This window comes from Salvelinus namaycush, chromosome 13 (genome assembly GCF_016432855.1).
Source record: "Salvelinus namaycush isolate Seneca chromosome 13, SaNama_1.0, whole genome shotgun sequence".
NCBI classification, from domain to species: domain Eukaryota; kingdom Metazoa; phylum Chordata; class Actinopteri; order Salmoniformes; family Salmonidae; genus Salvelinus; species Salvelinus namaycush.
In genome coordinates, this window is record NC_052319.1 from 13244484 (window position 1) to 13272373 (window position 27890).

General features: G+C 47.2%; 1 protein-coding gene across 2 annotated transcripts in view; it reads right to left on the reverse strand.

The window, feature by feature from the left end:
* The window catches only part of LOC120058252 (neurabin-1-like), a 50673-nt gene that overhangs the window by 4395 nt on the left and 18388 nt on the right, over positions 1-27890 (reverse strand). For both annotated transcript variants that reach the window (XM_039006777.1, XM_039006776.1), the window contains exons 3-16: positions 12188-12320; positions 11891-12011; positions 11344-11448; positions 7784-7916; positions 4963-5121; positions 4799-4852; positions 4332-4561; positions 3531-3627; positions 3293-3437; positions 2977-3122; positions 2450-2783; positions 2225-2276; positions 2070-2141; positions 1715-1910 (exon numbers count right to left, since the gene is read on the reverse strand). In XM_039006777.1, coding sequence (XP_038862705.1) covers positions 1715-1910; positions 2070-2141; positions 2225-2276; positions 2450-2783; positions 2977-3122; positions 3293-3437; positions 3531-3627; positions 4332-4561; positions 4799-4852; positions 4963-5121; positions 7784-7916; positions 11344-11448; positions 11891-12011; positions 12188-12320 — 1977 coding nt within the window. The remainder of the gene's footprint in view (positions 1-1714; positions 1911-2069; positions 2142-2224; positions 2277-2449; positions 2784-2976; positions 3123-3292; positions 3438-3530; positions 3628-4331; positions 4562-4798; positions 4853-4962; positions 5122-7783; positions 7917-11343; positions 11449-11890; positions 12012-12187; positions 12321-27890) is intronic.

Sequence of the window (27890 nt, forward strand, 5' to 3'; positions counted from 1 at the left end):
ATTTTTTACAGTATTACTTTAGTGCCTGTTGCAAACAGGATGCATGTTTTTGAATATTTTTTATTCTGTACAGGCTTCCTTCTTTTCACTCTGTCAATTATGTTAGTATTGTGGAGTAACTACAATGTTGTTGAGCCATCCTCAGTTCTCTCCTATACCAGCCATTCAACTCTGTAACTGTTTTAAAGTCACCATTGTTTTAAAGTCACCAAAGTCACTGTTTGACTCAAGTACCGTAGAGATAATTGTATGTGTGGGGTTATAGAGATGAGGTAGACATTCAAAAATCATGTTAAACACTATTATTGCACACAGACTAAGTCCATGCAACTTACTCTGTGACTTGTTAAGCACATGTGTACTCCTGAACCTATTTAGGCTTGTCATAACAAAGGGGTTGAATACTTATTGACTCAAGACATTCCAGCTTCTCATTTTTAAATCTTTTGTAAACACTTTGAAAAACATAATTCCACTTTGACATTATGGTGTATTGTGTGTAGATCAGTGACACAAACATCTAAATGTAATCCATTTTAAATTCAGGCTGTAACACAACAAAACGTGGGAAAAGTCAAGGGGGGTGAATACTTTCTGAAGGCACTGCAAGTGCTTGACACACTACCACAAAACCCAATTCCACTACAACAACAACACAAATCAATGTTGGGGTATTAGTACAATCTAGATGTGAAATGAACTATCACAACACGAAACTAGATGACTGGTTAGTTCTAATCTACCAGCTCCTCTAAGATTGGGGTTGTAAAAAGGAAATCATACTGTACCAAATCTAACGAGCGACTGAATAAAGAGGACCAGGAGAGATTTGTCTGCTTAAAAGAAGGACGGTTGGAGAGATTGTCAAGTCGTTCTCCGTACTGTACACTGGGGTTGACACCCACCTCTAGCTGCCACAGGACCACACAGAGTAGAATTCCAGCCAGAGGAACCAGGGAGGCCCTGTTTGTGGCACACATCACCCACTCCCCACAGCCCTCCGTCTACTCCCCAGGCAGTCTGGTTGGGAATTACTCAGGCCTATTTGTGCAGATGCATTTAATGGGGATAATTATCTGGTTGCTAAGCCATTGAAATGCCAGTGAATCCTCCTCCTCTTGGTCTCAGATTAATGACGGGGCAGCTTCTCAAATGGCACCCTGTTCCCTATATAGTGCACTACTTTTGACCAGGGCCCATAGAGGAATAGGGTGCCGTTTGGGACGCAGCCACGGCCCCCATATGGTTCCACAGGCAGCAGCAGGAGCAGCAGCAGTACAACCCTGTTCTGCTGTCTTCCTGAATGGGAGGAGCTATAGGAGACAGACCAGCCACTCCACAGCAATGTCATCGTCACGCTCTGGGAAAAATGTTACCGGCCGGCTGCTACACATCTCTTGACTGGATGTGGTATTTCCAGTGGATTACTGGCCAACTCACCATGAAACGGTTCGGAAATGACAGAGAGGTCAGTTCAGTGACACAGGATTCCACTTAGTAGTAGCAAATGAAATCTAATTCGAATCCCAGCTATATTTTTCATTCCAGTAAAATGGCCTAATGCAATCATTCCTTTATGTGTTCTGCTTCCGTTTGTTACTGGTGATTCTGAAGTGACTGGAAATCTCTACCTCTTGGATAAAGATCTCTAGATGATGAGGGCTTTTTCGTTCTGTCTTTTGATGGAGTTGGCACTGTGTGTGTGTGCACTCACCTTGTTCTTGCGGTCCTGGCTCTGCTCACTGCTGGTCTCAGTGGCTGCGTATGGTAGGCTGCTGCTGGTGGACAAAGGCTCCTTGTCCCTGTCTCGGTCCCCAAACCAGGAGAAGGGCATACATGTGGGAATAGAGGTCATGGACTCAGAAGGGGACAGGTTTCCCCCAGATTCCTCCAGGAGCTCGGCAGAACCCCTGGACATTAGGAAAATGAAGAAAAATAAAAGTCTCCAAGTTACGTATTGTCCCTTTATTAGCAGAAAGGTCCTCTGCTAGCAGAGCTGTGAGTGTACGGTGATGACGTATCTAGGATGTGGTGAAACAGTCAGCCTGGTAACATGACATGTGACATACCTGCTGTCCAGAGATGCTCGCATCACCTCCTTGTCATGTTTCCTCCCTTTGCCACCAGACTTCCGAAGGCCACTGTTGGTTTTCAAAATCTTTAGATTACGCAGGGACTAACAGGACTGTCAAAATGGGAACTAATCTTTATCGCAGGCACTTACCCAAAAATCGTCTTTTTGGGTTTTCCTGCTGAAGAACTCTCATTTGTCTCATCTGTAACAGAGTCCATTTTATATTTTTTTTTACAAAGTAATGAACTGCCACAAGCAGAGAGCCAGTAAGAGGCATATCAATATGGTGATAGTCAGTGGAGGTAGCAGCAACAACTTGTTTTGTAAATGTACTGTGTAAACATCATATTGTGGGTAGCAGTTTAATGGCAGTACCTTTGAGCTCCTTGCCCTTCCCCTTGGACTCCCTCTTCTTGACGTTGCGAAGGAACCCTGAGGGGGAGTGTGGCGAGGGCAAAGAGGTGTCTTTCGGCATGGACAGGGAAGGACTGCCCCCGCTTTCGACACTATCCCTCTGGGACGGGGGCAGGAAGGGGCTGCTGGAGAGCTTCAACTTGCTCCTGGATCTCTCCGCAGCCTCGGGGGTGTCGTCCCTCTGGCCGTTCCTAGGAAAGCAGATGGGCCCGGGCAGGGACAGGCTCTCTTGGATGCACCTCCTCCTGCTGGTAGAGTCCTCCTCCGCATCTTCCTCCTCCTCCTCCTCGTTCTCCTGGAGGGGAAAAACAGTCAGCAGTGAATTGAGCAGACAAACAGTGGCTCGGAGATAGAACTGAAACATGTGAATATTGGTATTGAACATGCATCCATAGAAAGAGATGCGGGAGAAGAAATCTTTGAAATAGCTAGTACTATTGAACCCTGAAATTGTTTTCAAAACGAATGAGAGAACTTTCTGGGCTGACCTGTGAGTGGCAAGGGGACATGACGAGGTTCTCCTTCAGTTTGTTGCGAGACGGACGATTCCTCCTTGGAGCCAGTAGGCACTTGGCTTTGTGTGCACTGGTGTCCAAGCGCTCAGTCTCCGGAACCAGCTCGCTCCAGTCTGTATCTGTGGAGGAGAGACAAAACAGCTCAGTAAACACAACATAACAGCAAACTGTACACTATTCTCAGACATACTGGTGTTCAGAGACAGTCACAGAGACAGTCACGCTTTCCAATGGTAGTAAATAATGGGTGGCTTCTATCCTGTTCGTCAAGTGTACGTTGGAGCCCTACCTAGCGCTAGAGAGTCCACTGACTGTGTGTTGATGACAGGGCCTTCACTCCCCTGGGTGCTCCGTCTCCTCTCCACAGCAGAGTCCTGACCCGCCTGGGTCTCTTCACGGTCAGCAGGTGGACCGCTGCCCTCCAGGACCGCTATCTGAGGAGAGAACCATAGAATGGCCAGTCAACTTCTTCTCCACTAGGTCTGTTCTAATGTTGAAGCCTCTTTCTTCCAATATGTCCCTCTTACCCTGTCCTGCAGGCTTTCAAGCTGCTCCTTGTACCATCGATCCTTCTCGTCTAGAACTTTCCTCATCTCCTCCTCCTTCTTCACAAAGTCAATCTCCCTGGAAAGGAATCAGAGCATTAAACTTCAGAAATCATTCCATTGACGCATAAACATATTGTACTTTCTACACAACATGACTCATATCATAGTGGAAGGAAGCATAGTGGAAGGAAGGTCAACACAGAAACTCACTCAGCTGAAGTTGCGACTTCTAAATAATGAAAAAATGCACGTCTAACTTAGTGAACTCAACTCAAACTGCAAAACGAACTGCAAAAATCACTGAAGCTGATGACTCATATCTCCCTCACTAGCTTTAAGCACCAGCTGTCAGAGCAGCTCACAGAACACTGCACCTGTACATAGCCCATCTGTAAACAGCCCATCCAACTACCTCATCCCCATACTGTATTTCTTTTTTCATCTTGCTCCTTTGCACCCCAGTATCTCCACTTGCACATTCATCTTCTGCACATCTACCATTCCAGTTGCTATATTGTGATTACTTCGCCACCATGGCCTTTTTATTGCCTTACCTCCCTTATCTTACCTCATTTGCACTCACTGTATATAGACTTTTCTTTTTTCTACTGTATTATTGACTGTATGTTTGTTTATTCCATGTGTAACTCTGTGTTGTTGTATGTGTCGGACTGCTGTGCTTTATCTTGGCCAGGTCGCAGTTGTAAATGAGAACTTGTTCTCAACTAGCCTACCTGGTTAAATAAAGGTTAAATAAAAAATACATTTAAAAAAACCCACTTCTGCTGGTAGTCTTTGAGCAGTTTCTTGGCCTTGTTGTATTTCTTGTCCAGCGTCTCGTACTGGCTCTGGGTCTCCGACAGTTGCTTGTTGACAGTTTTACACAGAGCCTGGGCCTCCAGCCAGTACTTCTCCAGCTTCAACATCTTCTCGTTATTCTCCTCAATCTTCTGCTCCAACTCAACCTCCATGGACTCCCTGGATGCTTTGTCCTCCTCGGACGCCCTTAGCTGTAAAGGAAGAGTGAAAGGTATTTATACTACCTAAACGTAAGGGCTTCTCGTCTACGAGTACAATCAACATATTCAAATCATTACGGTCAGTCAGGTGACTGACAGGCAGAGACAGACAGTGTGACTGATGACATTTATGGTTAGTCACCGGGCTGGCGTCAGGTTACGCTCCAAGCATTTATCCAGGAGTTCTCGTGTTTATAAAACAATCGTTTGTTCTTCAGATTGACCTACCTTTTCCTTCAGTTGGCTTATTTCAGCTGTTGCTATGTTGTGTTTCAGCTGGAGCTAAGGTAAAGAAAGAAACAATTTTATGTAACAAAAACAAGCACATATCACACACATAATTACACAGCCACCAAACTGTAAACTTGTGATAATTCTATCATTTGAAATACCTCCTTGAATTTGAAGCCCATCTGTGTGGAGTCCACGTTGGAGGGCATGAACACGGCCTCGGTCTTCGGCAGGTCAAACACCTCCACTGTCCTTCCGCCGGAGAAACTAGACCCTAGGACACCTCCCTCCTCTTCCTCCTCTTCCTCGTAGTGCTCCTCCTGAAACACAAAACAACCACAACCACACAATCACGCAGCCAATCACCTGCCCACGTGGCGCCCAGCAGCTCGGCTCGGAGCCCAGGGGAGAGGTATGGGTAATCACTACATCATATCTCAGTGTTACCGTGGTAGCCTGCAGAGAGCTCAGCAGGAGGCCTGTATCAGCAGGAAATTCATATCTTCTGCTCATCAACATGTTCCATCACACACACACAACCCCAAACATGAGCCACCACACACTTAGAAAAAAACAACACAAAAAGCCCCATCACACTACTGCACAGATTAATTGCATACCCACATTGAAATGGCCAAATTTGTTCACCACTACCAACAGCTCCTTGGACAGGAGTAGTCCGGCATTCGGAATGTATTCAGACCACTTTACTTTTTCCAGATTTTGTTACGTTACAGCCATATTCTAAAATTGATTAAAATATTTTTGTTCCCTCAATCTACACACAATACCCCATAATGACAAAACAAAAACAGGTTTTTAGAAATGTTTGCACATTTACTCAACAAAAAAACCCAGAAATACCATATTTACATAAGTATTCAGACCCTTTGCTTTGAGAGTTGAAATTTAGCTCAGGCGCATCCTGTTTCCATTGATCATCCTTGAGATTTTTCTACAACTTGATTGGAGTCCACCTGTGGTAAATTCAATTGATTGGACATGATTTGGAAAGGCACACACCTGTCTATATATAAGGTCCCACAGTTCACAGTGCATGTCATACAAAAACCAAGCCATGACGTCGAAGGACAATTCCGTGACAGGATTGTGTCGAGGCACAAATCTGGGGAAGGGTACCAAAACATTTCTGCAGCATTGAAGGTTCCCAAGAACACAGTGGCCTCCATCATTCTTAAATGGAACAAGTTTGGAACCACTTCCTAGAGCTGGCCGCCCGGCCAAACTGAGCAATCGGGGGAGAAGGGCCTTGGTCAGAGAGGTGACCAAGAACCCGATGGTTACTCTGACAGAGCTCCAGAGTTACTCTGTGGAGATGGGAGAATCTTCCAGAAGGACAACCGTCTCTGCAGCACTCCATCATTCAGGCCTTTATGGTAGAGTGGCCAGACAGATGCCACTCCTCAGTAAAACACACATGACAGCCCACTTGGAGTTTGCCAAACGGCACCTAAAGGACTCAGACCATGAGAAACAAGATTCTCTGGTCTGATGAAACCAAGATTGAACTCTTTGCCAAGAGTCACGTCTGGAGAATACCTGGCACCATCCCTACGGTGAAGCATGGTGGAGGCAGCATCATGCTGCGGGGATGTTTTTCAGCAGCAGGGACCGGGAGACTAGTCAGGATTGAGGCAAATATGAATGGAGCAAAGTACAGAGAGATCCTTGATGAAAGGGCGAAAGTTCACCTTCCAACAGGACAACTACCCTATGCACACAGCCCAGACAACGCAGGAGTGGCTTCGGGACAAGTCTTTGAATGTCCTTGAGTGGCCCAGCCAGAGCCCGGACTTGAACCCGATCTAACATCTCTGGATAGACCTGAAAATAGCTGTGCAGTGACGCTCCCCATCCAACCTGACAGAGCTTGAGAGGATCTGCAGAGAAGAATGGGAGAAACTCCCCAAATACAGGTGTGCCAAGCTTGTAGCTTGAGGCTGTAATCACTGCCAAAGGTGCTTCAAAGTACTGAGTAAAGGGTCTGAATACTTACATTTGCAAACATTTCTAAAAACCTGTTTTTGCTTTGTCATTATGGTGTATTGTGTGCAGATTGATGAGGGGGGAAAAACAATTAAATCCATTTCTTAATAAGGCTGTAACGTAACAAAATGTGGAAAAAGTCAAGGGGTCTGAATACTTTCCAAATGCACTGTATCTATATGATATGCTCCACAATGAGACATGTACACTGCGTGTACAAAACATTAAGAACACCTTCCTAATATTGAGTTGCACCCCCCCCCTTTTGCCCTCAGAACAGCCTCAATTCGTCTGGGCATGGCCTCTACAAGGTGTCGAAAGCGTTCCACTGGGATGTTGACTCCAATGCTTCCCACAGTTGTGTCAAGCTGGCTGGATGTCCTTTGGGTGGTGGAACATTCTTGATACACACGGGAAACTGTTGAGCGTGAAAAACCCAGCAGCGTTGCAGTTCTTAAAACAAACCGGTGCATCTGGCACCTACTACCATACCCCGTTCAAAGGCACTTAAATCTTTTGTCTTGCACATTCAGCCTCTGAATGGCACACACACACTATCCATGTCTCAATTGTCTCAAGGCGTACAAATTCTTCTTTAACCTGTCTCCTCCCCTTTATCTACACTGATTGAAGTGGATTTAACAGATGACATCAATAAGGGATCATAGCTTTCACCTGGTCAGTCTATGTCATGGAAAGAGCAGGTGATCATAATGTTTTGTATAATCAGTCTATATCGCCTTTTAGCAGATCCAATAGGTTTAAGCTTTGTCTCTTTTCTAGGAGCCCTACCTTTTCATGCCCAGTTCCCTCTACAAATAAAGGCCTGTGGTTGCCTGTGCTTTTGAAAAGCAAACATTGCACAATTCCAGCAGGCTCCAGCAGCCACCCCACCCACACAGCATCAGGGTTACTCACTGCTCCCTTCCCGGATGGAGTGTAACTGGATTGGGCTAACCAACTGGATTGACTCACCTCCTCGGTGGACTGTTCATAGGGGTCGTCCAGGTCCTGCTGCTCCTGCTCGCTCTTCTCCTGCTCCAGGGTCTCACTGATCAGACGTGCCACCTCGCTCTGCGTCCCCGGCTTCTCCCGGCCAATCAGAAAACTGTTTGTGTGAGAGTGCAGCGGGTCAGCGTGGAGAGTGGTAGTACCAGCAGACACCTTAGTACCTGGCAGACGCCTTGCCTAGTCAATTTTATTTCCTTTGCTCTAAAGGCATACAAGCATAGTTTCAATCATAATAGCGGGCTCATACTGATATGAGTCGTTGCAATGTAGGGCAAACGGGTGAAGCCTGTTTATTGAACTCTTCTTAGAGTGTGTGCGCGCGTTTCAATTGCCTACAGTGAATCATTAACATATTCACCCGTGTCCCATGTGGGCTACTCTCTGTGTGGAGGCCTGAGGCACATGCAGTAGACAATAATAAAAACCAACCGATTTATTCAATAGTTCTACATTTCTCAAGGATATTTATTTTATTCCAGTCATACCTAATCACTTGAAGAAAGCTATGAGGTATTTTGTGGGTCGTTCCATTACTGTCACACCTTAATCTCGTGTTGCCAGACAACCTAGAACTCTGGGGGCGAGGCGAGCCACACCTAGGATGATTACGACTTATTTCAAAATCAAATCAGCTCACATTTTATTTGTCACGTGCGTAGAATACAACAGGTGTAGACCTTACAGTGAAATGCTTACTTACAAGCCCTTAATCAACAATTCAGTTTAAAGAAAAACAAGTGTTAAGAAAGTATTTACTAAATAAAACTGAAGTAAAAAATAAATACGTTTTTAAAAAATAAAATAAAAAAAGAAGAAAATAACAAATAAATAAAGAGCAACAATAAAATAAGAGTAAAGAGGCTATATACTGGGGGTACCGGTACAAAGTCAATGTGCGGGGGCACAGGTTAGTCGAGCTAATTGAGGTAATATGTACAGAGGTAAAGTAACCATGCATAGATAATAAACAGAGAGTAACAGCAGCATGAAAATGATTAGCTGGTCAGGAGTATTATGACTTGGGGGTAGAAGCTGTTAAGGAGCCTCTTGGAACTAGACTTGGCGCTCCGGTACCGCTTGCCGTGCGGTAGCAGAGAGAACAGTCTATGGATAGGGTGGATAGAGTCTTTGGCAACTTGTAGGGTCTTCCTCTGATATCACCTGGTATAGAGGTCCTGGATGGCAGGAAGCTTGGCCCCAGTGATGTACTGGGTCGTACACACTATTCTCTGTAGTGCCTTGCGGTCAGAGGCCAAGCAGTTGCCATACCAAGCAGTGATGCAACCAGTCAGGATGCTCTCGATGGTGCAGTTGTAGAACCTTTTGAGGAACTGAGGACCCATACCAAATCGTTTCAGTCTCCTGACGGGGAATAGGCTTTGTCGTGCCCTCTTCACGACACCAAGGAACTCGAAGCTCTCAACCTGCTCCACTACAGCCCCATCGATGAGAATGGGGGCGTGCACGGCCCTCCTTTTCCTGTAGTCCATGATCATCTCCTTTGGTCACTTTGAGGGAGAGGTTGTTATCCTGGCACCACACCACCAGGTCTCTGACCTCCTCCCTATAGGCTGTCTCATCGTTGTCGGTGATCAGGCCTACCACTGTTGTGGCATCAGCAAACTTAATGGTGTTGGAGTCATGCTTGGCCATGCAGTCATGGGTGAACAGGGAGTACAGGAGGGGGCTGAGCATGCACCCCTGAGGGGCCCCTGTGTTGAGGATCAGCGTGGTAGCTGTGTTGTTACCTACCCTTACCACCTGGGGGCGGCCTGGAAGTCCAGAATCTAGGGAGGTGTTTAGTCCCAGGGTCAGCTAAGTGAGAGCACTATGGTGTTGAACGCTGAACTGTAGTCAATGAATAGCATTCTCACATAGGTGTTCCTCTTGTCCAGGTGGCAATAGAGATTACACTCCACACCGCCCTGGGATAATGGTGTTGATGTGAGCCATGACCAGCCTTTCAAAGCACTTCATGGCTACAGACGTGAGTGCTACAGGTCGTTAGTCAATTAGGCAGGTTACCTTGTTGTTCTTGGGCACAGGGACTATGGTGGTCTGCTTGAAACATGTTGGCATTACAGACTTGGTCAGGGACAGGTTGAAAATGTCAGTGAAATCACTTGCCAGTTGGTCAGCACATGCTCGGACTACACGTCCTGGTAATCCGTCTGACCCTGCACCCTTGTGAATATTGACCTGTTTAAAGGTCTGACTCACATCGGCTACAGAGAGCATGATCTCACAGTCGTCTGGAACAGCTGGTGCTCTCATGCATGCTTCATGTTGCTTGACTCAAAGCGCGCATATACGTCATTTAGCTCGTCTGGTAGGCCCGTGTCACTGGGCTTCCCTTTGTAGTCCGTAATAGTTTGCAAGCCCTGCCCAATCCGACAAGCATCGGTGTAGTAGGATTCAATCTTAGTCCTGTATTGATGCTTTGCCTGTTTGATGGTTATAAGCGTCCGGGTTAGAGTCCTGCTCCTTGAAAGCGGAAGCTCTACCCTTTAGCTCAGTACGGATGTTGCCTGTAATCCATGGCTTCTGGTTGGGGGATGTACGTACGGTCACTGTGGGGACCACGTCATCGATGCACTTATTGATGAAGCCAGTGACTGATGTGGTGTACTCCTCAATGTCATCGGACGAATCCTGGAACATATTCCAGTCTGTGCTAGCAAAAGAGTCCTGTAGCTTAGCATTTGCATCATCTGACCACTTCCGTATTGAGCGAGTCACTGGTATTTCCTGTTTTCGTTTTTGATTGTAAGCAGGAATCAGGAGGATAGAGTTATGGTCAGATTTGCCAAATGGAGGGCGAGGGAGAGCTTTGTACGCCTCTCTGTGTGGAGTAAAGGCAGTCTAGAGTTGTTCTTCCGCTGGTTGCACATGTAACATGTTGGTAGAAATGAGGTAAAACGGATTTAAGTTTCCCTGCATTTAAGTCCCCTGCCAATAGGAGCGGCGCCTCTGGATGAGCATTTTCTTGTTAGCTTACAGCTACGAAGCTGTATGTTATCCATGTCGTCATTCAGCCACGACTCCGTGAAACATAATATATTACAGATTTTAATGTCCCGTTGGTAGGATAGTCTTGATCGGAGCTCTTCCAGTTTAATATCCAATGATTGCACATTGGCTAATAGGACGGATGGTAGAGGCGGGTTACCCAATCGCCGTTGGATTCTTACTAGGCACCCCGACCTACCCCTATATCTCTGTCTCTTCTTCATGCGAATGACGGGGATTTGGGCCTTGTCCGGTGTCTGAAGTAAATCCTTTGCGTCCGACTCGTTAAAGAAAAAATCTTCGTCCAGTACGAGGTGAGTAATCGTTGTCCTGATATCCAGAAGCTCTTTTCGGTCATAATAGACGGTGGAAAAATACGTTATGTACAAAATAAGTTACAAATAACTAAAAAAAAACACACAATAGCAGAACTGGTTTGGAGCCCGTAAAACGGCAGCCATCTCCTCCGGCGCTATTCTATCAAAGGGTCTATTAGAGCTGGACTCTGAGCTCACCTGACTGTTCCTTTAGTGTTCTTCAGAACTGTAGCAGCAAACAGCTGGGTCACTCCTACCAGACTGATCCCATCCACCTCCACTATCTGGTCATTCACCTGGATTCTAGTTGGAAAGGACAACATGCAATCATAAGGCAAGACATTTGAGACATATTGTACATTAGAAAGAGGGAGTGTAATCAACAGGGGAGGATATTTGAGAAATGTACTGTAACTATGTTATAGTGACGCTTTTCCTTTATTTTTTTCAAATGCACACATTCTTCCAGCTGGCAGCGCAACATAAGGCCATATTCCCTGGGAAACAGAAGGAGCCATTTTCTTTCGGTGCCTCATAGCATAGGGTTATAAATACAGCCAGTTGTCTAGAAATGGTGTACGAACACCCGTCGGAAATGAAGCATTTGTACACTTTGACATCCCGACAGTGTTGTGGATCATCGTGATACGCCTATAACTTACAACACATTTTAAATGCCAAGGTTAAAACTGTAATTGTTCGGTTAAGCACAGTGGAGCGGAGCACGTTTCCCCAAAGGCATCACCTGCCATCCCGTTCAGCTGCTCCACGCTCAGATATGGTCTTCACAAAGATTCCTAGTTTCTCCAGGCCCTGGTCAGCTCCCACTCCCATCCCTATGATACTGATGCCAAGGCCGTTGTCTCCTGTGGGGCAAAGAAAGATGGGGAGTTAGAATGGATGGGTGGGACTGCATTCTCTGGACCCTTGTGATGATGTTGACGATGATGTATCTTGGCCAGGGCTGCCTTGTAAAAAAAAATCTCAATGGTACTCAAAGGGATTCATAAAGGAAAGATGAAAGACAGACAAGACGACGGACCCTTTTCAATTTCCACAGGGAACACGTCCATCTTCTCCACCCTCTTCTCCAGCTCGTACTCAGCCGACGCCGCCACGGGGTCCACCTCATCGTTGCGCCGGTCGTAATCCTCGTTAGAGTAGGTGCTGAACACCTGCAGTGTGGGAACACAAGCACAGGGGGCTCACAACTAGGTAAACCACTCCCCACACTCCAACAACAAGCAACGGACCTAATATGGGACAGACACATTTTCTGTCTCTGTACTCATAGAATTAGCGATATTCTCTAAAATAAGTCTGTTCTGCTCAGAACTATTCTATTTTTTTGGTCTCTACTGTGGTTATGAGTTTAAATAAATATTAAGCAGACTAGGCCTTGATGTCGCGAACTCTAACCCTCCATTAATTATCAATAAAGAAAACACTCCCTGTGCCATCAACTCTTGTTCACCCTTTGCCAGTGAAAGAGGCTTCTGTGTCTTAGTTTTCAGACAGTGAGGTAACTTGCAGTCTCCCTAGTTTACAGCAAACTAAAGCACTGAGGCATGCAAATGCCAGTAAGCACCAAGACACACTGTTACAGGGATTTCATTAAGGTTTACAGAACCTACGATTTCAGCAGACATAACATCAGAGCACTAGTTCAGTCTCCGCTCAGTTCAGAGCCGATGTAGCGGTTTCCGTGTCAGGATCCTAGTCGCACACCGTGTGGCAGGCAAAGCACGCCTTGCCTCGAGAAAAAGCAGGCCACAGCTGGAAGGAAAAGAGTGGATGTGGCAAAGATCATTGCTCTGTGGCGACAGGTGGCAATCCTCAGTGCTAAAATGAATAGCTCACAGAAAGCCTGTATTCAGTCAGCAATCTCCTGCCCTTTGCCAGCTTTCATTGCAGGTGGGCGTTATCCCGCCATATCGTGATTAAATCAAACATCACACAGTTCATTTAGCCAGCATACCGCGTGTATTAGTCAGCTGGCATGGCCGCCTTCCATAATCTAATTTGTGAAACACTCTTACAACCATCTGCTGGCAGTGACTACGTTACCAGGATGTAGTAAAAAAGGTATGAATCCAGTCTATCTAAAGCGGCTTGGGCTGTGGGCTCCCAGATCTGTATGGTGTCCTCTCCTCAGTCACAATGTGATATCCAGCCAAAGAGACAGAGAGCCAGAGCAAGCAGCACAGCCAGCTGGGATTTCAAAGCTTCTTTTTGTCAGATGATCTCAGATCTGCTCTGAGAGAAGGGAGCTCTACTGATGGTGGGGATGGAATAGAGCGGACCACACATTAGTCTTCAGCTTTGATATTCTTCGGACATCCTATGTCAAGAACTGCAGGAAACTCACTGAAAATGAAATGTGTTGCTGGCTACAGGAAACGGAGGAAAGGGAAGATATGTCAAGGTTTAAAAGAGTGGGAATGCGGAGTCTACAACTGCAAAGCCAAGGGAATGAACTCTAGTCTAGAGTTGTTCTGTTCTCCCTCATTTTTAAGGCATGGGGTCAGCTTCAAGTGTGACCTCACTGTAACAACAGCACTCTCCATACATGGACAGAGCAGTTGTTACCTCATGTCACTAGAGTCTTAGACATGACCCACTGTGTTATTACAACCCAATGACGAGCTCAGAAAAGTGGGGCCCAATGTTAGTCAGAGCACGCACTATATTGAACAAAATAAAACACAACATGCAACAATTTCAAAGATTTTGCTGAGTTACAGTTCATAGAAGGAAATAAGTCAAATGAAATAAATTCATTAGGTCCTAATCTATAGATTTCACATAACTGGGCAGGGGCGCAGCCATGGGTGGGCCTGGGAGGGCATAGGTCCACCCACTTGAGAGCCATGCCCACCTACTTGGGAGCCAGACCTAGCCAATCAGAATACGTTATTCCCCACAAAATGGCATTATTACAGACAGAAATACTCCTTAGCACCCCCCCCGATTGTGAGGCCATTCTCTAAAACGATGTTGGAGGCAGCTTATGGTAGAGAATAGAACATTCAATTCTCTGGCAACAGCTCTTTTGGACTTTCCTGCAGTCAGCGGGCCAATTGCACGCTCGCTCAAAACTTGAGACATCTGTGGGATTGTGTTGTGTGACAAAACTGCACATTTTAGAGTAGCCTTTTATTGTCTCCCAGCACAAGGTGCATCTGTGTAATGATCATGCTGTTTAATTAACTTCTTGATATGCCTGACCTGTCAGGTGGATGGATTATCTTGGTAAAGGAGAAATGCTTACTAACAGGGATGTAAACAAATTTGTGAACACAATTTGAGAGAAATAAGCTTTTGGGGATCTTTTATTTCAGCTCATGAAACATGGGACCAACACTTTACATGTTGCGTTTATAGTTTTGTTCAGTATAGTAGCGAACACCAAAGACAGACACAAAACTGGCTTACTCATTCTCCAGAGGATAGATGTATCCTAGCCTGCTATCTACTAACGGGAATTTTCTCACACAGTTCTGAGCAATAGTTCGAAGGAGTTCCCACATATGCTGAGCACTTGTTGGCTGCTTTTCCTTCACTCTGCGGTCCAACTCATCCCAAACCATCTCAATTGGGTTGAGGTCGGGTGATTGTGGAGGCCAGGTCATCTGATGCAGTACTCCATCACTCTCCTTCTTGGTCAAATAGCACTTACACAGCCTGGAGGTGTGTTGGGTCATTGTCCTGTTGAAAAACAAATGATAGTCCCACTAAGCGCAAACCAGATGGGATGGCGTATCACTGCAGAATGCTGTGGTAGCCATGCTGGTTAAGTGTGCCTTTAATTTTAAATAAATCACAGACAGTGTCATCAGTGTCACCAGCAAAACACCCCCACACCTCCTCCTCCATGCTTCACGGTGGGAACCAGACATGCAGAGATTATTTGGATGCCGATTATGGCCGATTACATTGCAATCCACGAGGAGACTATGTGGCAGGCTGACCACCTGTTACGCGAGTGCAGCATCAAAAGGACCTTGTGGATGCAAGGAGCCAAGGTAAATTGCTAGCTAGCATTAAACTTATCATATAAAAAACAATTAATATTCACATAACTACACATGGTTGAAGATATTACTAGTTTAACTAGCTTGTCCTGCATTGCGTATAATCAAAGCGGTGCCTGTTAATTTATAAACAAATCACAGCCTACTTCAACTTCGCCAAACGGGTGATGATTTAACAAAAACACATTCGCAAAAAAAGCACAACTGTTGCACAAATGTGCCTAACCATAAACATCAATGCCTTTCTTAAAATTAATACACAGAAGTATATATTTTTAAACCTGCATATTTAGTTAAAATAAATGCATGTTAGCAGGCAATATTAACTAGAGAAATTGTGTCACTTCTCTTGCGTTCTGTGCAAGCAAAGTCAGGGTATATGCAGCAGTTTGGGCCGCCGGTGTAACGGCTTTCCTCCTCCTCTTCATCCGAAGAGGAGGAGCAGGGATTGAACCAAAATGCAGCGTTGTGTGATGACATATTATTTATTTAAACAAGACACAAAACGAACTATACTTGATTAACTACAAAACAACAAACGACGTAGACGCACCTGAACATAAGAACTTACGTATAACGAAGAACGCATGAAAACAGGAACAGACTACATAAACCGAACAAACGAACAAACAAAACCGAAACAGTCCCATGTGGCGTAACATAACACAGACACAGGAGACAACCACCCACAACAAACAGTGTGAAAACACCTACCTTAATATGACTCTCAATCAGAGGAAATGAAAACCACCTGCCTCTAATTGAGAGCCATATCAGGTCACCCTTTAAACCAACATAGAAACAGAAAACATAGACTGCCCACCCAAACTCACGTCCTGACCAACTAACACATACAAAAACTAACAGAAAATAGGTCAGGAACGTGACATAACCCCCCCCTTAAGGTGCGAACTCCGGGCGCACCAGCACAAAGTTTAGGGGAGGGTCTGGGTGGGCATCTGACCACGGTGGTGGCTCAGGCTCTGGGCGAGGTCCCCACCCCACCATAGTCAATCCCAGCTTACGTTTCCCCCTACGACTGACCACCCTCCTATTCCACCCACTTAATTTTTTGGGTAACATCGAGACAAGGGGCAGCACCGGGATAAGGTAGCTCAGGACAGAGATATAGCACAGGACAGAGAGGTAGGTCAGGATAGAGAGGTAGCTCAGGATAGAGGGGCAACTCCGGACTGAAGGGCAGCTCCGGACAGAGAGACAGCTCTGGACTGAGGGGCAGTTCTGGATAAATGGCCGCTCTGGGCTGAGGGGCAGCTCATGACTGGCTGACGGCTCTGGACGCTCATGGCTGGCTGACGGCTCTGGACGCTCATGGCTGGCTGGCGGCTCTGGACGCTCATGGCTGGCTGGCGGCTCTGGACGCTCATGGCTGGCTGACGGCTCTGGACGCTCATGGCTGGCTGACGGCTCTGGACGCTCATGGCTGGCTGACGGCTCTGGACGCTCATGGCTGGCTGACGGCTCTGGACACTCATGGCTGGCTGACGGCTCTGGCAGATCCGGTCTGGTTGGCGGCTCTGGCAGATCCTGTCTGGTTGGCGGCTCTGGCAGATCCTGTCTGGTTGGCGGCTCTGGCAGATCCTGTCTGGTTGGCGGCTCTGGCAGATCCTGTCTGGTTGGGGGCTCTGGCAGATCCTGTCTGGTTGGCGGCTCTGGCAGATCCTGTCTGGTTGGCGGCTCTGGCAGATCCTGTCTGGTTGGCGGCTCTGGCAGATCCTGTCTGGTTGGCGGCTCTGGCAGATCCTGACTGACGAATGGCTCTAGCGGCTCCTGACTGACTAACGGCTCTGACGGCTCGGGACAGACGGGCGGCTCTAATGGCTCTGGACAGACGGATGGCTCAGACGGCGCTGGGGAGACGGATGGCTCAGATGGCGCTGAGGAGACGGATGGCTCAGATGGCGCTGCGGAGACGGATGGCTCAGATGGCGCTGCGGAGACGGATGGCTTTGGCTGCTCCTGTCTGGCGGAAGGCTCTAGCGGCTCCTGTCTGGCGGAAGGCTCTAGCGGCTCCTGTCTGGCGGAAGGATCTGTAGGCTCATGGCAGACGGGCGGCTTTGCAGGCTCATGGCAGACGGGCAGTTCATGCGGCGCTTGGCAGATGGACAGTTCAGGCGCCGTTGGGCAGACGGCAGACTCTGGCCGGCTGAGACGCACTGTAGGCCTGGTGCGTGGTGCCGGAACTGGAGGCACCGGACTGGAGACACGCACTTCAAGCCTAGTGCGGGGAGCAGGGACAGGGCACACTGACCTCTCGAAGCGCACTATAGGCCTGGTGCGTGGTACCGGCACTGGTGGCACCGGGCTGAGTGCACGCACCTCAGGGCGAGTGCGGGGAGAAGGAACAGTGCGTACAGGGCTCTGGAAACGCACTGGAAGCCTGGTGCGTGGAGTAGGCACTGGTGGTACTGGGCTGGGGCGGGGAGGTGGCGCCGGAAATACCGGACCGTGCAGGCGTACTGGCTCCCTTGAGCATTGAGCCTGCCCAACCTTACCTGGTTGAATGCTCCCCGTCGCCCGACCAGTGTGGGGAGGTGGAATAACCCGCACCGGGCTATGTAGGCGAACCGGGGACACCATGCGTAAGGCTGGTGCCATGTAAGCCGGCCCAAGGAGACGTACTGGTGGCCAGATATGTAGAGCCGGCTTCATGACATCCGGCTCAACGCTCAATCTAGCCCTACCAGTGCGGGGAGGTGGAATAACCCGCACCGGGCTATGCACACGTACAGGAGACACCGTGCGCTCTACTGCGTAACACGGTGTCTGCCCGTACTCCCGCTCTCCACGGTTAGCCTGGGAAGTGGGCGCAGGTCTCCTACCTGCCCTTGGCCCACTACCTCTTAGCCCCCCCCCAAGAAATTTTTGGGGTTTCTTCTCGGGCTTCCTTGCTAGCCGCGTACCTTCATATCTCCGGTCTTGAGCTTTATTCTCCGGCTTCCAGCCACGTCTCCTTGCTGCCTCCTCATACCACCGCTCTTGGGCTCTCGCTGCCTCCATCTCCTCACGAGCGCGGCGATATTCCCCAATATGTGCCCAGTGTCCTTTTCCCTCCAAGACTTCTTCCCAAGTCCACGAGTCCTGATTATTTGGTCGCTGCTCGTAGTCACACTGCTTGGTTCTGGTAATTTGGTGGGTGGTTCTGTAACGGCTTTCCTCCTCCTCTTCATCCGAAGAGGAGGAGCAGGGATTGAACCAAAATGCAGCGTTGTGTGATGACATATTATTTATTTAAACAAGACACAAAACGAACTATACTTGATTAACTACAAAACAACAAACGACGTAGACGCACCTGAACATAAGAACTTACGTATAACGAAGAACGCATGAAAACAGGAACAGACTACATAAACCGAACAAACGAACAAACAAAACCGAAACAGTCCCATGTGGCGTAACATAACACAGACACAGGAGACAACCACCCACAACAAACAGTGTGAAAACACCTACCTTAATATGACTCTCAATCAGAGGAAATGAAAACCACCTGCCTCTAATTGAGAGCCATATCAGGTCACCCTTTAAACCAACATAGAAACAGAAAACATAGACTGCCCACCCAAACTCACGTCCTGACCAACTAACACATACAAAAACTAACAGAAAATAGGTCAGGAACGTGACATAACCCCCCCCTTAAGGTGCGAACTCCGGGCGCACCAGCACAAAGTTTAGGGGAGGGTCTGGGTGGGCATCTGACCACGGTGGTGGCTCAGGCTCTGGGCGAGGTCCCCACCCCACCATAGTCAATCCCAGCTTACGTTTCCCCCTACGACTGACCACCCTCCTATTCCACCCACTTAATTTTTTGGGTAACATCGAGACAAGGGGCAGCACCGGGATAAGGTAGCTCAGGACAGAGATATAGCACAGGACAGAGAGGTAGGTCAGGATAGAGAGGTAGCTCAGGATAGAGGGGCAACTCCGGACTGAAGGGCAGCTCCGGACAGAGAGACAGCTCTGGACTGAGGGGCAGTTCTGGATAAATGGCCGCTCTGGGCTGAGGGGCAGCTCATGACTGGCTGACGGCTCTGGACGCTCATGGCTGGCTGACGGCTCTGGACGCTCATGGCTGGCTGGCGGCTCTGGACGCTCATGGCTGGCTGGCGGCTCTGGACGCTCATGGCTGGCTGACGGCTCTGGACGCTCATGGCTGGCTGACGGCTCTGGACGCTCATGGCTGGCTGACGGCTCTGGACGCTCATGGCTGGCTGACGGCTCTGGACACTCATGGCTGGCTGGCGGCTCTGGCAGATCCTGTCTGGTTGGCGGCTCTGGCAGATCCTGTCTGGTTGGCGGCTCTGGCAGATCCTGTCTGGTTGGCGGCTCTGGCAGATCCTGTCTGGTTGGCGGCTCTGGCAGATCCTGTCTGGTTGGGGGCTCTGGCAGATCCTGTCTGGTTGGCGGCTCTGGCAGATCCTGTCTGGTTGGCGGCTCTGGCAGATCCTGTCTGGTTGGCGGCTCTGGCAGATCCTGACTGACGAATGGCTCTAGCGGCTCCTGACTGACTAACGGCTCTGACGGCTCGGGACAGACGGGCGGCTCTAATGGCTCTGGACAGACGGATGGCTCAGACGGCGCTGGGGAGACGGATGGCTCAGATGGCGCTGAGGAGACGGATGGCTCAGATGGCGCTGCGGAGACGGATGGCTCAGATGGCGCTGCGGAGACGGATGGCTTTGGCTGCTCCTGTCTGGCGGAAGGCTCTAGCGGCTCCTGTCTGGCGGAAGGCTCTAGCGGCTCCTGTCTGGCGGAAGGATCTGTAGGCTCATGGCAGACGGGCGGCTTTGCAGGCTCATGGCAGACGGGCAGTTCATGCGTCGCTTGGCAGATGGACAGTTCAGGCGCCGTTGGGCAGACGGCAGACTCTGGCCGGCTGAGACGCACTGTAGGCCTGGTGCGTGGTGCCGGAACTGGAGGCACCGGACTGGAGACACGCACTTCAAGCCTAGTGCGGGGAGCAGGGACAGGGCACACTGACCTCTCGAAGCGCACTATAGGCCTGGTGCGTGGTACCGGCACTGGTGGCACCGGGCTGAGTGCACGCACCTCAGGGCGAGTGCGGGGAGAAGGAACAGTGCGTACAGGGCTCTGGAAACGCACTGGAAGCCTGGTGCGTGGAGTAGGCACTGGTGGTACTGGGCTGGGGCGGGGAGGTGGCGCCGGAAATACCGGACCGTGCAGGCGTACTGGCTCCCTTGAGCATTGAGCCTGCCCAACCTTACCTGGTTGAATGCTCCCCGTCGCCCGACCAGTGTGGGGAGGTGGAATAACCCGCACCGGGCTATGTAGGCGAACCGGGGACACCATGCGTAAGGCTGGTGCCATGTAAGCCGGCCCAAGGAGACGTACTGGTGGCCAGATATGTAGAGCCGGCTTCATGACATCCGGCTCAACGCTCAATCTAGCCCTACCAGTGCGGGGAGGTGGAATAACCCGCACCGGGCTATGCACACGTACAGGAGACACCGTGCGCTCTACTGCGTAACACGGTGTCTGCCCGTACTCCCGCTCTCCACGGTTAGCCTGGGAAGTGGGCGCAGGTCTCCTACCTGCCCTTGGCCCACTACCTCTTAGCCCCCCCCCAAGAAATTTTTGGGGTTTCTTCTCGGGCTTCCTTGCTAGCCGCGTACCTTCATATCTCCGGTCTTGAGCTTTATTCTCCGGCTTCCAGCCACGTCTCCTTGCTGCCTCCTCATACCACCGCTCTTGGGCTCTCGCTGCCTCCATCTCCTCACGAGCGCGGCGATATTCCCCAATATGTGCCCAGTGTCCTTTTCCCTCCAAGACTTCTTCCCAAGTCCACGAGTCCTGATTATTTGGTCGCTGCTCGTAGTCACACTGCTTGGTTCTGGTAATTTGGTGGGTGGTTCTGTAACGGCTTTCCTCCTCCTCTTCATCCGAAGAGGAGGAGCAGGGATTGAACCAAAATGCAGCGTTGTGTGATGACATATTATTTATTTAAACAAGACACAAAACGAACTATACTTGATTAACTACAAAACAACAAACGACGTAGACGCACCTGAACATAAGAACTTACGTATAACGAAGAACGCATGAAAACAGGAACAGACTACATAAACCGAACAAACGAACAAACAAAACCGAAACAGTCCCATGTGGCGTAACATAACACAGACACAGGAGACAACCACCCACAACAAACAGTGTGAAAACACCTACCTTAATATGACTCTCAATCAGAGGAAATGAAAACCACCTGCCTCTAATTGAGAGCCATATCAGGTCACCCTTTAAACCAACATAGAAACAGAAAACATAGACTGCCCACCCAAACTCACGTCCTGACCAACTAACACATACAAAACTAACAGAAAACAGGTCAGGAACGTGACAGCCGGGCTCGTTGCGAACTGTGTGAAGACCATTTCTTCCTAACAAAGACCGTAATTAATTTGCCAGAATTGTACATAATTATGACATATCATTGAAGGTTGTGCAATGTAACAGCAATATTTAGACTTAGGGTTACCACCCGTTCGATAAAACGGTTCCATATTTCACTGAAAGAATAAACATTTTGTTTTAGAAATGATAGTTTCCTGATTTGACCATATTGATGACCAAAGGCTTATTTCTGAGTGTTTATTATAATTAAGTCTATGATTTGATAGACCAGTCTGACTGGGCGGTGGTAGGCAGCAGCAGGCTCGTAAGCATTCATTCAAACAGCACTTTATTGCGTTTGCCAGCAACTCTTAGCAATGCTTGAAGCACAGCGCTGTTTATGACTTCAAGCCTATCAACTCCCGAGATTAGCCTGGCAATACTAAAGTGCCTATAAGAACATGCAATAGTCAAAGATATATGAAATACAAATGGTATAGAGAGAAATAGTTGACGTGTCATAATTCCTATAATAACTACAACCTAAAACTTCTTAACTGGGAATATTGAAAACTCATGTTAAAAGGAACCACCAGCTTTCATATGTTCTCATGTTCTGAGCAAGGAACTTCAAAGTTTGCTTTTTTACATGGCACATATTGCACTTTTCTTTCTTCTCCAACACTGTGTTTTTGCATTATTTAAACCAAATTGAACATGTTTCATTATTTATGAGACTAAATAGATTTTATTTATGTATTAAGTAAAAACAAGTGTTCATTGTTCATTCTGTATTGTTATAATTGTCATTATTACAAATATATATATAAAAATCGTCCGATTAATCGGTATCGGCTTTTTTTGTGTCCTCCAATATACGGTATCTGCGTTGAAAAATCATAATCGGTCGACCTCTAGCAGAGATCATCCGTTCACCTACTCTGCGTCTCACAAAAACATGGAGGTTGGAACCAAAAATCTCAATTTGGACTCATCAGACCAAAGGACAGATTTCCACCGGTCTAATGTCCATTACTCGTGTTTTTTGGCCCAAGTAAGTCTCTTCTTCTTATTGGTGTCTCTGGGTAACTCTAGGTCTTCCTTTCCTGTGGCAGTCCTCAAGAGAGCCAGTTTCATCATAGCACTTGATGGTTTTGGCGACTGCACTTGAAGAAACTTTCAAAGTTCTTGACAATTTCCGGATAGACTGACCTTCATGTCTTAAAGGAATGGACTGTCGTTTCTCTTTGCTTATTTGAGCTGATCTTGCCATAATATGGACTTAGTCTTTTACCAAATAGGGCTTCTGTATACCACACATACCTTTTCACAACACAAATTATTGGCTATAACGCATTAAGAAAAGAAATTCCACAAATTAACTTTAACAAGGCACACCTGTTAACTGAAATGCGTTACAGGTGACTACCTCATGAAGCTGGTTGAGAGAATGCCAAGAGTGTGCAAAGCTGTCATCAAAGCAAAGGGTGGCTACTTTGAAGAATCTCAAACATAAAATATATTTTTGATTTGTTTATTAACACCTTTTTGGTTATTACATGATGCCATGTGTGTTATTTCATGGTTTTGATGTCTTCGCTATTATTCTACAATGTAGAAAATATATGTCTAACTGAGAGAGACTAATCCTCTCCCTTCATGGCGGTTCATGGCCGTTGTGATCTCCAAGTCCTCCCCAAATGTTGCGAGTGGTAAGGAAGTACGGTCCAGGAGACAACACAAGCCACCCTCAGAAAGAGGCAGAGGTTTGCTGTCTGCCGAGGTAGCCAGAGAGTGACTGAGGAAAGCTACATGATTAGAAGTAGATTCCTATGGAAGCTTGGATGGAGGAGTAGTGTGAAGGCTGCATGATGTAATCCAGTAAACATTTCCACTCCGAGAAGCCCGGTCTGAGGTCTGGGTGCTGGAGCATGTCAGGACTTGAGGAACCTGGCAGGCGCTCAGCGGGAGTAGGAGACGACCGACCGTCCGTCTCCGTGTAGACCGCTATGGGTTCTCACAAGCACATTCCCATGTAAACAGATTACAATCCAAAGGGTTTGTACACACTATTGCAATTTTGTGGTGAAGGTAAGAATGGCACTCATTTTACTAGAGGTAGATCTAGATTTTGACCATGTCCGTGGGTAGAATCTCATAGTTGAACACTATATCCCCTGCTTTGGCTTCATTCTCCTAGCTGGACAGACATTGCTTAAACTTGGACACAAGCAAAGCCATCTCACTTGGTATTGAGATGAGTGAATTTGCCAATTAATACAGGATGTACAGTACAAGTGCTCTCCGCCATTTCAAATGAAAATAGTTTAGTCCAAGCACATCAGTCCTTGGATTATCTGACACGCACACATTTACTAAGGCTGAGAACAGTGTGCTCTAGAAAAAGTCTGTATGTGAACAACCGAACCAGATTGGTTTGGGATTTAATAGCCTGTTAAAATCCAAAAAAGAATCAATAAAACCGAAGCAGACAAAAGTCATTAAGGATAAAAAGGCCTGGTTTTGGGGGTGTACACTAATTAAGTGGAGAAATGTTAATAGAAAATGTAAATTGTAGAACGGCGGGAACACACTGATGCATCCCAGGCCTCAGTTGGACTCTGCAGTAGTGCTGCAGTGGTTTTGCTTGGCTTCTCCCCTCTCACTTCTTTTGTTCCATTTTCCTGTTGCCATGGAATTGTCCAGCTATTCAGAACAATGTTCCTTTCTCTGTTGCTGAAACCTAATCACTCAAGCACTGTCTTCCACACAAGATAGAGACTCTGGAAGCAATGGCTTTATTAACCTCCCAAAAAACACAGCTTGCTGTTATCACCAATCTCCAGTTACCATGTGAAACACCCATTTACCTTTATCTCTGTGTGCAGGCCTGGTGGTTGGCCAGGTAAGAGTTGCAATTTGTTCAATTCTGGAGGGCAAGGACAAGCAGATTCAGATCAGTCAAGCGCATAGTATTCTCTTTGACTACTGAGCTGAAAGCTTGGCAATTAATGTAGCATTTTATTTTTGGTAATTTTGTGCCACTAAATCTTTAATGGAGTGGCAGACGCTGTGATGTGGCTTGGTAAACCGTAGGGCCATCTGCTTCATATTTTCTGTTTCTCCATGGCTTGTGAAAGCCTGTCTCCCAGCACGCCTGGCGTGACAATTACGCTTCATCCACCTTCAACCACCACAGAGGCCTGCCTGCTGTACACACACACACACACACACTTTCCCCCTCTCCCGTTATCCCTTCCCCCAAAAACATACCACTGTGGGAAATGAGTCAGCAGCTGGGAGGGAAGCTAACCAGAGAAGCCCGCGCTACGCAAGGGCACCAAAGCGAGCACCGAGCGCTGGATCAGGACGAGCACATAATGTAAGCAGCTCTACAAAGACAACAAATGAAAACATGCTGTGGGAGCAGGGCAGGGGCCTGGTGCAGATCATACAGTAATTAGGAAAAAAAGCATGCCGCCAAGTTATTCAGTCCTGAATAAACAGAGCACGGAATCGGTTCAATACTTCCTGCTAGCATGCTCTACAAAAAGATAGGACCAGATTAAAAAAATATATACATTGGTTCAACAACAAAAACATTTGTCAAATAGGCCTCCTTTTCCACTCTACCTTCGAAGAAATGAAACAATGAATCACTCGGGAAAAGCAAAGTGACTGACTGTTTAATTGCGAGAAAGAGGCCATACCCTAACCTTGTGTTTGGTGATGTGGAGTCAGATGGATAGAATGTGGCTGGGTTCCATTTTGGAATCATATTCAAAGGAGCGTGGAGTAAAGACAGGTTGAACGGGTTTTCTTCTAAACGGCCCACAGACTCCGATTAACAGGCACCTCTCGTGCCCTGCTATGGACAGCTGTTAAAAACCCTCCGATACCACTTCATCTTCTGTCAACCAGCTAAGTGAAAACAGTTATTGATGTACTTACTTTTAAATCACACAATGAAATGCATTATGAGGCAATCACAATCAGCCCCAGACTAGTCGGAGTCTCCCTGTGCCAAAGAGCGAAAAGGCAGCTGTATTAGTATTCAGGTCCATCCCCCAGTCTCCAGCCCAGGTGTCTGGAGGGAGCACAGATCCTGGCAGGCCGGGCCTCCCTCTCCTCACCTCTCCTCTCTGGCTTCTCTGCTGGCTGGGTAAGGGGTGGAGTGCAATGTTCCCTCAAAATATTTTCGTCACTGAGCAAATTTCAGGTCTGCTGAGCGCAAACTTGAACATTATGAAAATTCTGTGCAACTTCCAGCGTGTGTTTACTGTGAACACTGAGGCTGTACCCGCTTTAAGTTACAGTTTAAGCAGTGGCCAACTAGGCTACTGTGGCTATTTGATCATAATGTAGGCCTACCAGAGTGGCCGACCATCAAAAACAATGGAGAAAATGATGCATCCCACAACATTTTAAACATGGAAATAGCTGTTCTATCATTCAGCTTAAAGTAGCAGAGAATGTGTTGAGTTCAACGTAGGCCTACATTCCATGAGACTTTTGAGAAGAAAAGAAAAACATGCAGGGCTTGACATTAACCTGTTTATCCACTTGTCCTTCAGACAAGGAGATGCCTGAAAATGTTTGTGTTGCTAGATGCAAGAAACCACTTTACAAAATAAAATAAATTATTATTCCCATACCATTATTACAGAGAATCAGACAAATTATGCTACCCTCTGCCTACTGGCTACTTTAAGCCAGTCTAAAAATACAACACTGCCCCTTTAAGACAAAAAAGCTCTTTACCTGACTCGCTTTTCAAAGATGTCTAGAGATGTACACATTTTGTGCTCTTGTAGGAAGCAATCACTCCCCTATTGCTGACTACAAAGTATCTATAACTGGGCTAATAACTCACTAACTAGCAAAATATATGAACAAAATGTCCACACGTGGCTACATGCAGCTCTTGCTTTGATCTCAAAACAAGCTCATCTCTATCACGACCACAGCTGTAAACACAGTCCAGTTCAAAGTAAATGGCACAGATCCATATATGGCAATGGTTGATTTGCATTTAGGCCTACTGCAGCTCTGATTGGTTATGCCGCACGGGTCTGTGTAAAGTACGGTCTGAGTTGTGCCCAATAAAATCCTACTCCGATTCGTTCTGCCTACAACAAACTCTCTTGCATAATTTGTTTTGTTTCGGTATGTCGTATTGAAAGTGGCTAATATTGCATCGATTCGCTCACAATTGCCACGGTAAAGGGAAACGTTGATAGTGTTAACAGGGAAAACTCGAGAAAGTTGAGTGAAGTTCAATCTCGTTCCTCTCTCCGTGGGCTGATATTTCTTCTAAGCTTTGCGCGGCAGTCTCGGGGCTACTGCGCGCACAGCTTCAAGGGAACATTGGTGGAGTGTGTCAGACACATTCCTCTGGCAACCAAAGAGAACGAAACAGAAACAGGAAATTAAAGTATAACATTTTGTGGAGGGGATGTACAAGAGTCGCCCCTCCTTGAGTGTCCATGACTAGAGTAGTGGGGCCGAATGGTATCTACGTTCACTTCTCTCCACTTTCCAGGATTCACACACAGGAAATCGAGCAGGACAAAGGGCATGCTACAACATAATACTTTTTTTTGTAGAACGACTGAGAAAGTCACTTCTGGTGACTTAAAAAAAAATGTCAACTTAATTATGTTGACACCATCTGAGATATAACTGATTCACGTCTCTCATTAGCGCCACTGCTCATTCTGTTTGCAACAAATATACATTGTAACTTGTCACTGATTTAAAGGGACAGTGCAATATTTTGTCAATCAAGCCCTTCGTATACTTACCCAGACTCAGATGAACTCATTGATACAATTTGTCTCCGCGTGCAGTTTGAATTAACTTCTTTGGGGTAGACGGTAGTATTTTCACGTCCGGATGAAAAGCATGTCCAGAGTAAACGGCCTGCTACAAAGCCATAAAAGCCGTATATTTGATAGAAAACAATCTGAAGTTTCTAAAACTGTTGGAATGATGTATGTGAGTATAACAGAACTCATCAGGGAGGCAAAAACCTGAGAAGAAATCCAACCAGGAAGTGAGAAATCTGAGGTTGGTCGATTTTCAACTCAGCTCCTATTGAAGATACAGTGGGATATTGGTAATGTTGCACTTCCTACGGCTTCCACTAGATGTCACCAGTCATTAGAACCTTGTCTGATGCCTCTACTGTTTAGTGGGGCCGAAGGAGAGAGGAATGAGTCAGGTCTGCCATGACCTGAACATGCTTTGACCATGCGCGTTCACGTGAGAGCGAGCTCTGTTCCATCGCAATTCTGAAGACACAGGAATACTCCGGTTGGAACATTATTGAAG